Raw genomic sequence first — 14,489 nt, 5'->3', positions numbered from 1 at the left:
TACCCGTTCGTCCAGTCCACACTTCCTCAGAACCATTGATAGAGTTAATTTTCTTCTTTTTTTTTTTTTCACTTTCTACCAAAGGCAAAATAGAGTTTTATTTGCAGCAGTAAACACACACAAAGTTCTCATCAGTTAAAAACCTGCTGTAACTTAGAAGTGTTACTCTTCATGCTCTTAAAGCCCCTGCACATGCAGCAGAAAATGAATGCCACAATTGGGTCACATCAAGTAAAAATAATTTTGGAAAAGTATTTTTCATTGCAAAACATGTCAGTTCTGTAAACAACTGGGTACAACTTAATTTCTCTATCAGATCTTATCCTAAGCAGAGGCAAGAGGCAGTAAGAATTAACAGATGACAGGAGAAGATGAAGAAGTATAAATCCCATGCCTGGCAGCTTGACTTTAAGCATGAAGAACACAGAATCACACAACAGCTATTCAGGCTGGAAGATGGAAGAAACCTCAGGAAGTAACAGTCCAATCTCCTTCTCAGAGCAGGGTTAACACTGGACTAAGACCAGGCAAAAGATGTTTAAACTGGAATGCACCTTCTCTCTTAAAGTATTTGAACTGGGTATATAGTTAATGTGCCCTTAGTAGAGTCAACTCTGTTTAACTACATGCATATTGAACAAGAAAAATGGAGCAACTAAGTAGCTGAACAGTGTACATACCTAACCACTTCTTGTAGTCATGTACTTAAATAAAAAACCTCTTCATATTAAACCATGCCTATTTTATGGGAGTTTTATAGAAGTATACAGCTCTTGTAAGCACAGGCTGCATTGGGCACTGTGCAAAATTCCTGAACTGTGAACAGACATTATATATTTCCACCTTGTACCATGGTAAAACCATATAATTCTCAGAAGCAAGAAACAAGTGCAACAATTCATACATCACTTTCATTTTTAATTTAGTAATTACTGAATGGTTCCAGAGCAGGCACTACATTACTTCAAAGACAATCAAGTATCTTTGAAATAATGTTGAAAAATAACCTCTTCAGTGTACACACGCGCATATACACACACATACACAAATTAATTTAGAAAATCTGTACAGATGTATTTTTCAGGAAGCAACTCAAAGAACTGTACCACAAAGAATTTGCTTCTGTACTCTGACACACCACAAATGATATTCTGTTTTCTTGAAGATAGGGTTTAAGGACACAAAATGCCATGCGGTGCTGTTTAGTAGAAAGTGAACTGGTACATAAATTTATCTATTTAGTGCTAAAAGAAAACACAGAACTCTTTAAATAAAACAAACGTCAATTTATCAGAAATCAGAACTATTTACTGTCCTTGAGCTAGGCAGGCTCAAGTTACTTGCGTTTCCGCAAGCCTATCCCCATAGTAGACAACAGCAAGGAAGTATTTGACTATGAAAATCCAGGATAGTCACTTGCTGCAAAGATGGTTTAAGAAAGTACTATCCTTGATGAATCTGAGTCTGAAAGTCCATCTTCTTGATTACTTGCCTCATAATCACCCACATTATCAGCTAATTCAGTGTCTTGGTCATCATTACTCTCTGCACTGTAATCAACTTCTTCAAGGAAGCGAGGCTCATCTTCATCCAAAACATATGTAGTGGGGCTGTAATGAACAAGAAGTTGCATGAATCATGTTAGAAGTTTTACTTGGAACACTACATTCTGACCATGCTCTGTCCCTATCCTGACACATAAAAATACAAAAATTACCTCAGGAAAGGGCCAGTATACCTGAAATAGTAAAAATTTCTTAATTACATGTAAAACATCTGGGAGCCAAAACCATGTTTGTAAGACCCTAAACTAATTAGTCAGTCATACACAACTCATTATCCAAATTAGCTTCACATTATAGACCTACACTAATGGCCTGTAAGAACTTCATATAAGTTATAGCAGTATCAGAAGTTGTTGCAGGAGGATACAACTACATAAAGAAATAGCAGTTGCTAGAAGGTATTAACAAACTAAAAACCAGATGAGAGTCTAAGAATTCAATTGGGAACCCCCTGTATTTTATTAAAACACACATTTTACTGAATAGCATTGTGAGCAATTACACTGTACATATCAGAGATGACAAAACAAGGAGTCACATTTATACCTACAACTAAGACTAAGTTCCCATATGAATCCCTTGACTCATACCAGGTCTTCACACACTTGCATACAGTTAAAACTTGAAATTTATATGTTAAGCCTTGCAACTCAGAGGTAGTGGATTTAAGGAACTGAACCACGGCCCACAGAATGGTTTATGCTCCTGTGGCCTCCAAGAATAGGAGAGCTAACACCTTTAGTGTTAGCTGGAAGAAGGTTAAAATAAACTTTCTGATCCTCTCACCTTCCTAGGACAGACAGAGAAAAAACCCAAGTGTTTTCCAGACCCAGTTCTACTAACCTTCCTTGGGATATAAAAAGGTACCTGCTTAAAAGCACCACGTACTCCTAAATATTTCATAAGTTATTTTATATTCAGATTAAGGCCTGAGGTTTTGTAATGGATTTTACCTAATAATAAAATCATACAGAACTCATATGAAACAATTACAGTCTTCTTAAACAGAAAGATCCCAGGGTACTGGTAGAATTGTTTACATAGTGATTTTGATGAATTTCATCTTAAGGCACACAACAACCTAGCCTGGCTGTGGCATTATAATGAAAATAATTAATCACTGCTTCTTTCTAAAGGTCTCTTAGGAGCTTAGGTGGACCACCTGAAATCTGCTATGCAATTTTATTTAATATATATAAACTGCACAGTATTCTTCCTCTACCTTTAGCCTCAATGACATGCTACACGGTAATGTTTTGTGCTACTGACAGTTAATTCAAATTTTGTGAGAAGAACAAATGAGAAGAATTATTAGTCCTAGCTTAGAAAAAAAAAGGACAGAAGATGTAAAATAGTGAGAAAATAAATTATCAAAAATTCAATTCCATCATGGTCTCTGGATTTACATTTAAAACAGTCTGTATCACAGTTAACTAACCAAGCTCTTACTCATTAAGCCATGCAAGAAGAAATGCTCCATGAAACTAAACACTTTTAAAGATTATTTAAGCCGTAGGGCAACAACCCACTATGTTGGTTAATGAAGTGGGTGTCCAAAACAAAATTGTTTCCATTTAGGAGAGACAGAGGGTGAGGAAAATAACCAGTGTCTTTGCTAAGATGCCTCATTCACTTTACAGGTGGGGAAACCAGCACACCATAGGGATTCATGCTTTGCATGAAGGAGCTGTGGTAGAACCAGCAAAGAAACACATTTTTTCTGTGCTTTCATCCTGTGACACTTTCTGCCCTAGGAAGTCATTACCTACCAACACTTCTTCTAAGGAAAAAGAAGTTGGGGGAAAAAAGGAGTTTAAATGTTTCTTTAAAGAACAAAAGGGAAGGAACTTCACAAAATGTTCCAACACGGGGGTTTCTTGCAACTTCTGTTTCTAATTACTTAACAGAGCTACTGATTTGTTAGCTTTTGTATGCAAGGAATCCACACTGCAATTGCAGGATAGACTGTGTAATTCAATTCACAGGAAATGGAGCTATTAAATCTGAATGTTGGCCCAGTATTAACTAATAATTCTGAATACTGAAGGAGAAAACTACAGTGAGCTATGTCAGTGATAAATATTTTATTAAACACAGACAACGGGATGTTAATGCACTACAGTAGGCACTTGTAAAAATTCATGTCAGTGAGGTGTAAAATAGAAGAATAAAAATATGGTGAGATAGGTGATCCAGTTCAAAAAAGAGCAACCAACAAAACATTTTTAAGGAAAAAAAAACACAGAACTGGACACACAAACCATGTAGTTCACATCTTCAAAGTGGCTTGTCAGTTCATAGAATATATCCCATTTTATATTGTCTTGAAAAACACACAGCTATATGTATTCAATATATATTTTTGTTAGGTTTGTATAAATTTATTTTACTTATTCACATATGTGTATGCATGCAGGTGTGTCCCTAACTTCTAGAAATTCAGCCACTGTGCACAGTATTAAAAGCCAGTGTGTTTCATGTAACAGATTTTACACATTTGCTCTGGCATGTGTACATTCAGAATTCTCATACAAAACTAAGGGATGCTTTTACTGGCATTTCCCATTTAATAAAATAAAAATCAACATTAAAAATTACTTTATTCAAGAAAATTACCCTTAGAATAGATGAACAGATCTTATTTTCAAAGCTACATAAACCTTTAACAAAGAAACTGGCTCTGAAAGGTGCCTTATAATAACCTTAGCTTTCTACTACCATCCTGGACAATGCACTATGACTTCTCAATCATTTATTACTGAAAATAAACATTTTTTCACTTTCATTTTCATGAATCTTCATTCCTTACAAAACGGTATCCAAGTAATTTCCACATTCAAAGGAAAAACCTGTGTTGCATACCACTCACGTACACTTGTTTTCTCATTTCATGTTTTCTTCTGATGTAGCAAATGTTAGCCTTTAACTTTCCAGAAATCTTTATTCTAAAATTTAGCATGAATTTGCAAAGTGTAATCATTACTCCACTGTTTTATTAAGGCTGGGTCACAAGATGTGTAGAAATCAAAACACCTGAAAAAATTCCTTGCTGTTTAATCAAATTCTTTATTTGTCTCCCTGATGCTCTCCATCCTTGGCATATATTGTGACAATATATTTTTAGCTGCCGTCATGCTGATTCTACAGGTTTTAATTTCCTAAGTTTTCCCTTAGGCTGTTTCTAATTAACCTGCTCAATAATCTCTCTTCTTCTACCCCTGCATCTCCTGCTATTCTTTTTAAAAGGAAAACATTATTTTTCTCAGGTTAGCATAGGCTGTTTATCACAAAACTACAGTTCAAAAATGCAAGTGATGCCATAATCTGTGTATTTTCTTTGAAGTCATGGCAGTTAAAAGAGACTACTATATGAAAACCTGAAGTTTTGCAAATTTTACTTAAATAACATTCTATGGGTAAAAAGATGAACTCCTAAATAGCTGATTAATATACCTGATACAACACTGATGTCTTCATGTTTATGAAGAACTTGAAGAATATTTTTCATTTCAAAAAGAGTGTTTTCTACATTACCTGCCATTGAACACACTGAATTGAGGAATGCATATGACTTTTTTCTAGAGCATAAGTTTTATTTTGGCAATACTTACTATGTTTTTTCTTATTTGTATTAATGCTCCAAATATATTAAAAAATAAACCTATTCACTAACATGACATATTTTTTCAAACTAAAATTTTATTTGTCCCTCAAAAGTTATATTTTGATTTTTCATTATCCATATGACTCAATTACAAAGAAATTAATCCAGAAGCCAGACACAACCACTACCAATTTCAGGCCCATGGAGATCAGCAGTTTTCTGAGACTACAGGGGAAGTGTTTACATTTTAAAACTTTGGAAGAAAAAATTAAGAAATATTCCCTGCCAAACTATGGAGAGTTGCAGCTACTTGGGGAGTTGGGAAAGGAAGGAAAGAAAAAAATCTGAAGAAGTAACGATTCCTTTTAAAACTTTGCTGCCAGAAGAGGGAAAAATTCAGAGGAGAAAGAGAGCCAGGAAGTATCACAAAGGAGTAATTTCTCCATACTCTTCCTTTTAATTTCCCTTTAGGGTCTATATTCTCTTGTAGAGATCAGCAAAGCTGCCACAGTAGGCAACACCACACATGCAGCTGTCCTCTTCGGGAGCTCTTCATCTGTGTGTTTTTCTCAAAGAGTAAGGATATTTCCTTAAGGGAATTTCCAAGGATAAAGAGAAAAACAACATGTCCCACAAGAAGCTGGGTATCCAAATCCCATTAAATTCTTGTTTATAGACTTTTAGAGTTACAAAATAACAGCTCAATAAAAGTAAATCTCAACACTTTCTTTGTGCTGTCACCCTGAAATACATTTTGTGAAACTCAAACCTGGATTAAATTAGTTAGATTTGACAATCATTGTCTGTAGCCCACACTAATACTTGGATCATACTACCAGGAGCAGAGAAAAGCTTGAAAAATATTATGTAGAATATATAACCTCTTGTCCTGGTTTTGCAGGGACTGAATTGTTGAATCCCTTTTAATGTTTCAGCAAAGCTGGATTGCTTTAATGAAGTTATCTTCCTCATGAAGCTGATAACGTTATTGGTTTTGTGTTGCTGGCAGATATTTATATGTTTCAAGGTTCTGCCTGCACCTGTGGTTATAGTTTCTTTTAGTAGTTTGTTTTCCTTCTCTCTGCACAAGAGAAAAGGAGGGAAAATGAAAGCCCGGGACTCTCTGGGACAGGTGACCCAGGACAGATGATCCAGGTCTGATCCAAGCTGACGAATAGAGATGTATTCTATCCTGTAAACATCCTGCTCACTATAAACTGGGGAGCTTGCAGTGGACAAGCCCTTCAATCCGTTCCTGCTCCTTCTTTGTCCCTTTTGATCCCTTCCCTTCGTGATGGTGGCCTGTGTTGCTTCCTGAGGCTTACCCCTCCCATCGTGTTGTTGGTGTATGGCCAGTGGCTGCCTTTTGTGTGCCGAGTATAACTTTGACTGCTTTATTACCATTGTTCCTATTATTGTTACAGTTGATTAGCACTACTATTATTCAAGTTTGGGCTGTTTTAGTTATTAAATAGTCTTTATCTCAAATGATGAGTTATTTTACTTTACTGTCCTGATTCTCTCCCCTTTCCTACTGGGAAATAGCATGGACTTGTGTGAGTGAACTGCGTGTGGTTAAGTATCTGCCAAGATAAGCCATGACAGTCCTTTTTGGTGCCCAATATGGGGCAGAAAGTGATGTATTTGGCACCCAATTATAATAGCTTATGCAGGAGAACTGCAGGCTTGCAATCTGAGTGGCTCGAAAAGTTGAGATAAATACTGATTCTGACTAAACTGTATATTGTGCTGGTTTAATAGTTGGGCATAATGTTGACTTTTTTGCTCTCAAAACTGTGGTGCTGGTTCCCAGTTGTGTTTATCATTCCTGTGGTATGCGATGTTTACACTCAGGTTTTTCTTGTCTCTGGGCTGAGTCTTGTCAGCATTTCTGTACCTCAGGCACCATCTCCTGGGGATTTCCACTAACTACACTTACTTTTTCACGAGCCAACACATGACGATGGCAAACTTCGACCACCCGCTGCTGGATGCCATTGATAATTACGCTTTTGATTTTCTTTCATGCGGACATCAGCTTACAGGAAAGATTTAATCTTATATTCTTTCTACGAGATTGATTACAGCCATATTGGAGAATTTTGAAAATTCTGAAAATTCTGAATACTCTTGGGATGTTTCAACAACTGCACTTGTGTTGTCAGGCCTTCTAAATGTCTTCCAGCTTATGTCCCCACCTGGAAGGAGACACCAATGTATACTGAGATTCTTATGGGCACTATGGAGATTTGCCTCAATCACTGCCACAAGCGACATCATTGCCTAAGCACATGCAACAAGAAGTCCGGATACTCAGACCCAAGCAAAAGGTACTACAACTGCCTAAGCCAATGCAACAAAATCTCAGCTCAGGAAACCTAACAGCCAAGTCCTATAGTTACTCTGACCCCATCAAAAGGTCATGCAGCTACAACCAGTGCTGGTGTCAGTAATCTGTGCGAAGAAGGTGCAGAAAACAGCTCAGCTTCCTGATGCAGCTCCTGATCCTACTCCTGCTCCAGCAGTAAGAGAAGAAGATAAGGAAACAGTAGTTCCTGTGGCAAGGGATAAGGAAGAAACTTCTTCTATGAGGAAGTTGCAGGAAGATACATACAGCCCTATTAGCGTGGGGGATGAATGATAACTACTAAAGTAGGGCCATCACAAGAATGAAGGAGGGAGGTATGTGAATAGTAGAGACCCATCACCAGGGAGTGGAAAAATCTCACTTTCTGGGAATGAATGGATAAATTTTTAAAAATGGAGCTGTGGGACAATATAGATCTTGATATGCTTCTGCTAGAAACATGTCCAGAGGAAGAAGAAAAGCCAAGGAGGTAACTGCTACTCACTTAACAAAAGAGTTGCAGGATGTAGGAAAAGATTTTACTCGTTGTCCAGGTGAGGCTATTACTGCCTGGATGATATGATGCTGAGACAATGGAGCTGATGGCATAGAAGCTGACAATAAACAAACCAGGCAGGTGGGATCACTCACCATTGACAAGGCATTTGCAACGGATAAAAGATCCTGGAGCCTCTGGAAGCAGATTCTGCAAGCTGTAAGGATGAGATTTCCTTACAATGACCAACTTATCTGTAGGCCAGTCAAATGGCCTACCATAGAGAGAGACATCCAGTATCTGAGGGAATTAGCTGTGGCAGAGTTGATTTATTTCCAGAGTGATCCTCGGCAAACCATAGACTCAGACACAGTTGAGTGTAAACCATATAGGGGGTAAAAGGTTGTACAGGGTGCACCATCATCATATAGCAACTCACTGGCAGTAATCAACTGGAAAGATGGAGGGTTGCCAACGGTGGATGAGGTGATTGATCACCTCTGAGATTACAATAGTCTCCCTCTGTACCAGCTTGTGTTTCAGTTGTGGAGAATCCAGTCCAACAACTCAATGAGAGCAGATTTTTCTCATCACCAGTATGGACCCATATCTCAGCCATCAAGACAAAACACTCTCCTGGGAAACCTGCATGAGGGAGACACTACACCCTATGAGGCACCCCATGGTTTTCCTTGCATGACCATAAGGAAGACATGAGGAAATGGGACACAAAACCCACCTCCACCTTAGAGACACAGGTACGTGAAATGAAAGGAAAGCCAGTATCCAATGGACGGTTCCCTAGACAGGATGAAAGAACTGATTTTACTCCTGATTTTAGGAGTGGTTATAATACAAACCCATTTGTTGATAGTGGGTACATTTATGCTCAGCACTAGCGGTGCCCTACCTCCAGCCAGGTGGAGCAGAGGGATAACCAAGATATTGGACTGCATGGATTCAATGGCCTGGCACATCAGAACCAAAGGAGCTCTAGTGGACACTGGTACATAATAATATCATCAAATTATAAAGGGACAGAAACCATTTATATTTCTCGAGTGACTGGGGGATCCCAAGAACTGACCTTATTAGAGGCTGACATAAGCCTAACTGGCAATGGGTGATGGCAAAAGCACCCTATTGCAACTGGTCCAGATACCATGTGCATTCCTGGCATAGACTTAGGAGAGGGTATTTCAAAGACCCAAAGGGTACCTGTGGGCATTTGGGATACCAGCTGTAGAGACAGAGGACATCGAACAGCTGTCTACTTTGTCTGGTCTCTCAGACGACCCTTCTACTGTTGGACTGCTGAAGGTTGAGGGACAAAAGGGATGCCCACTGCTATTACAATGGTGCATTGTCGGCAGTATCACACCGATGGAGACTCTTTGACCCCTGTTTGTCAACTGATTTGTCAAGGGGTGATTAGCAAAACTCTCTCACCCTTTAGTAGTCCTATGGGCCAGTGCAAAAGCCTAAAGGGGAACGGAGATTGGCTGTAGACCATTATGACAGCTGTTCATACTTTTTTTTTCCATTTGATTTTGTTTTCTGTGTTACTGGTTTCCTTATTTTTCCTTGAGAAGACAAACAGTGCTCTTATGCTACAGTTTAAACAGAATTAAAAGCAATCACTTTCACTTAGGCCAGCAAAGAGTCTTGGTGCATGGGACCTACCCACCAGTGAAATTCTGTGTCTCATCTTTGGTAGCTTTTTCTTCCAACCTTTGGAAAGGGACTGACAGAACAAAAGTTGCAGCATAAGACTTTTAAACTAAATTGTAATCCTAAGGTACTAGAAGAAAGGCCAAGAAACGCTCAAAGCAGTAAGAGAGTAGGGAGGAAAAAACATTTACTTCCAGGTGAAGGAGATTAGAAGCAGGCAAATCTCTGGGCAAAGTTCAAGAGTTATTAAGGGAGAGGGAAATAAAGTAGGACAAATGCAGCTTCGTTCTGGCAGCCTAGAGAGAGACCCTTTGCAAGAAGATCCTGGACACATTCTCACTGCATGTATCCCTCCCTCCTTGCCCCACCAGTCTGATGTGTTTTCTCAAATGTAAGACTAAGTGCAGGAAATGGATTTTGAATCAGATTTTTCTGTCCCACAGCTCCTTTTGGCAGTCTACTTTTTCTACCATTTTCTAGACGTGCTGGGTCCCAAAAGCTCAGTCTGCTTCTCTGCTATAATTAAATCAAATTAACAAACAAAAATGCACCATGTCTTAGAGAACGCACCAAAGAGTCTCAAAACGATCAATGAAATGACTAGAATTTCCAAAAAGAGGTCAAGTTGTTGCGCAAAGGACAATTCCAGTGAGTTCTAACAGCTGACTGCAGTCATGTGTTTTTGTTTCACTGCATGCAGACCCTAACAAACCTGTCAGCCTAACAACTGTCATTCTTACTACAAGATCAGCATTACATTCAGTTGAATTTTTTCCATTTGGAACTGGGGGGAAAACATTGGCAAATGGGTTTGAAATAATTAAAGAAAAATCAAGTGTTTAATTCATCACTTAAAATGTTAAAGTGCACTGCCAGGGGCAAATAAATCTACTTACTGCTTTAATTTTCTTAAGTCAAATATGTTTTAGAAACGGTCCAAAATGAACTCATGGAAACTGAGCCTATGTGTAACAAAATACTGGAGGCATATTTTAAAATATTAACATTTACATCGTCATTTTACATACATCCAGTAAAACCAAAAAGAATATGAGAAACTCTCAAAGTCATTTGCAAAAATGAAAAACAGTGCTTCTGTGTTGAAAACTTGAATGTTTAAATTTGCCTGCTTATCCTCTACAGCATTAAAATTATGGTTTTTTTAAAAGTAACACCAGTAACACTCAAAATGTAAAGGAAACAGCTACAATCTTATTCATTGTTCTACTAACATTACAAGGAAATTACAGCTGTGTAAAAACTACTCTCTTTTATACTTCATTAATTTTTTACCTGCATTTTCTGTAGAGTCTCATTCATCTCCAATGGTAAGTAATGAGCCATGAACCATGTACATACAAGGACAGTATAAGCAGTACTTTTATTATAACAGAATAATGGAAATGGAAGGCTGGGCATGTAAAGCATGGAACTGTGTGATCATCTTCTGACCTGACTGCCTCTGAAGAGGCATATAAATTAGCTTTACATATTTTACTCAATAGAGGTTCTTTGTATCTTTCCAGCACTCAAGTGAATACATATCTAATAAACAGATACCTCAGCTGATAAGACATTTTTAATATCTGGTCTAGAGCCATAAAGAAACATTAAAACTTCAGCACTTCAGGCACAAGGACTGAATCAGGGGTCAAATGGACAACCTTTTTCACAGATTTGGCATACAGGTTTCAAGATATGTTAATAAAAAAATCTGCTTTCTTTAAAGCATTAAGAAATGGGAAAAAAAACCCAAACCTAAAACTTATTTCCTGTTAGTTACAAAGAGGGACTTCTGCTGCACAGAAAAGTAGCCAGATCCTCACTGGGGTGGGGGGGTAGTGGGGAGAAAGAAAACCTTACCAAGCAAACTTCTCCAAACAGCAGTGAGGTCTCATACAGCTGTGGAGCCCAACTGCCCTGAACATCAGCTGTAAGATCACCTAGAAATACCAGCTACGGGCTTCTCTACATTTCATTATCATCAGACTGCGGAGTGGGAAAAGGAAAGCTCAAGAGTTTGCTGAACCTTTTTAGAGGTGTCACTAGGGGCTGGTACACATCTTAGCTATGCAAATTAGCTGCAGACTTCTAGCAAAACGTTCTGTTGTGCCTCTCACATCCCCAAGATGAAAAGAAAAATTACAATTAAGGAATCTGAATGAACTGCAACATCTTGAGATAGTGTCCAATCTTTTTTTTCACTGTACAAGGGGAATACAGCATAGCCTTGAAAACTCATTGAGTAATCATACAAAAATACTGCTTAAATGGAACCTACCCCTAACATCCCCCCAAAACCCCAACATTATGAAAGACTATAGGAAAATCCATGCTGAACCACACTTGTCTTTAGCTGTTTAAATTTGACTATTCTTCATCCTTTTCTTTTTTTTTCTTTTGAGGAGGAAAGGTCTCATCAATACCTACCTACTACACCCTCATCCAGTGCCTCCTGAGACATTACAAAGTGGATTTCAATAGGATTAGTTTAAAAAGACTATAATATTAAAATTTATTTTAAATATTATTTAGAATAGAGGAACATGGTATCTCTGTTATCCTATAAAAGAGTTGACCTTTAACTACAACCTCTTTTATGGTATGTGTTTCAGTTCTGAATATAAGCCAGTCTCTAAAACTATCCCTGCCCCTTCGCCTTTTTCTTTAAACACACTATAGAAATAGCAGAATATGGTTTTACACTTGCAAAACCACAGACACTGATAGTTTATTTACACTTTCAAACTACACCTTGCAAGGCTGACAGTAATTCATACAACATCAACCGAAAATTTAGAGTGATGCACTGCACAGTAATGTTACAAATGTTGAGCACTGCTCTCTGCTGCTGCCATTGTTTTGGTACCAATGTTACATCAGTACAGTAAACAACACTAAGACGTTCTTAGTGACTAAAATGCTGTGTTTCACCTGCACTGGGCACACCACACTAATGCCATTCCAGCACTTTCTGCTTTTTTCAGCATCTGCCATATGACTCTCCTGCAGTGGGCCCACCTACGCTTCAGTGAAGTTTACACACTGGTGGGGGTGGGTTACTCCAAACCACCTGCCTTCTGATCCTATCTCTTCCAGAAATCACTAACTGAGCCTTACCAAAGCACAAAACTTGATCTGACACTAAAAATCCAGCCATTACCAGCATGCTAATGCTCTACTAGTGAGCAAATAAATCTGGGGGATCCAGACATCACTGGAGTGATAGATATCTACACAACTCCTCTTCATACTTTTAACCACTTCCTTAAGACACACTGTTATTGTTACTATTTTTCTTATCTTCTAGCTTACACTTCCCTTTCCATTAATATCTGTAAATGCTAAGCACGAAAACAAGCTCCAGTCTTTCTCAGTGCTCCACATTCTGATTACACCTATATGTTCAAATGCTGGAAATAAAAGAAAAGCCCTCCCACAGAGTAGTGCAGATGCTCTCCCATATCTCTGCTAGTTTTGCATCGTGTACAAATTGCTTATTAGTCCAACAGCTAATGAAAGTCTTCCTCTCAAGCACCTTGTTTCAGTTGCACAAAAACTGTAATAAATTTCATTTTTAACCCAAACTTCCATAGTATTGCTTTAGCTAAGTTGGAGCTACAGCCAAGGCCACTATAAAAACTATTTTGGCTTCAAGTATGCCAAATGGTAACATATTACAGTTGGTAAATCTTACTCTTTTCTAATTTAGTGCTTTTCTGCAGTCTGGAACTCTGCTTTATTTAATCTCTAACCAAATTTTCAGAAAGAGATACTTGTACACTTTGATACTTATTTGCTGTGCAACATCAGTTACCATGTCCATGTGGGCATTTTAGTAATGAATTAAATGAATGGAAATATGCAACAGTATGCATACTCTTGCACACTTATCTAGACCTTTAGGAATTGGCAACTTAGTAAGCTAGCTACTGAGCAGACACAGTACATTTTTTTCTGTGAGCCCAGCCTTACCTCACACGCTTTAAATTCTTTAAATGTTGTTACACATCTCTACCAGAGGAGAAAAAAAAAAGAAAAAAAGTTCGGAAGAAAAACAGTTCTTAGGGTGCTTTAACTCATGTACTTTAAGTCTGTCTACATACTTTTTTAATACTGTAGCCAGCAATAAAAAAAAAAAAAAAATGCTCTGAGAGACAATTGAGACCTTAGACCTACTGAGTTTTACTATATACAACAACTCTCCGATGACATTAAAATTGCCAGCCATAAATGTGACATATAGTGTCTGTATTTATTGTTTTCTTTAAGAATCTGAAGCAACTGAATTAACAAAATAGGTCTCCAATATATTCAAATTATTGTTACACTTACAGGTCACAACACATCAACATTATTTTTGATGAATGGGAGAACATTTTTGAGAGAATCTTTATGTCTCTTGAGAAACTATTTTTCCTTTAAAAAAAAATCAATATAATAATAAATGTGTATTACCTTGTCACTTTACAGCTTGACTCAATCAGATCATTTTCAAAATCCAACAGACTAGAAGGCAGATTATATTCCAAAGGTGAGGCCGTTCTTTTTAAACGCAGTAAGCCAACACAGAACTTGGCTCCCATCTCCTCCAGTTCTCTTGTCCCTATCTGCAATCCCTAATTTAAAAATAAGATTTATATATATGAAATAAGTACATGCAGACGGACACACACATAGTGCAGAATTACTACTTAAAACACATTTTGTTATTTTATTTAATACACTTTCTTGCTCTAAAGACAGAACAAATAAGAACTGTAGAGTAAACACTTAGCAAGAGTATCAGAGACAACTCAGAGAATT

The 14,489-nt window shown here is 37.7% G+C and overlaps 1 protein-coding gene across 2 annotated transcripts in view; it reads right to left on the bottom strand.

Moving 5' to 3' along the window:
* Positions 1-1,263: 1,263 nt before the first annotated feature.
* The window catches only part of AGTPBP1 (ATP/GTP binding protein 1), a 50,244-nt gene continuing 37,018 nt past the window's right edge, over positions 1,264-14,489 (bottom strand). For both annotated transcript variants that reach the window (XM_010194378.1, XM_010194379.1), the window contains exons 24-25: positions 14,142-14,302; positions 1,264-1,610 (exon numbers count right to left, since the gene is read on the bottom strand). In XM_010194378.1, coding sequence (XP_010192680.1) covers positions 1,433-1,610; positions 14,142-14,302 — 339 coding nt within the window. In that variant the 3' untranslated portion in view covers positions 1,264-1,432. The remainder of the gene's footprint in view (positions 1,611-14,141; positions 14,303-14,489) is intronic.

The sequence above is a fragment of the Mesitornis unicolor genome, unplaced genomic scaffold, assembly GCF_000695765.1.
Source record: "Mesitornis unicolor isolate BGI_N332 unplaced genomic scaffold, ASM69576v1 scaffold17381, whole genome shotgun sequence".
In the NCBI taxonomy this organism is placed as follows: Eukaryota; Metazoa; Chordata; class Aves; order Mesitornithiformes; family Mesitornithidae; genus Mesitornis; species Mesitornis unicolor.
Note: the sequence above shows the minus strand (reverse complement) of the source record. Positions and strands in the feature narration are given on the sequence as shown.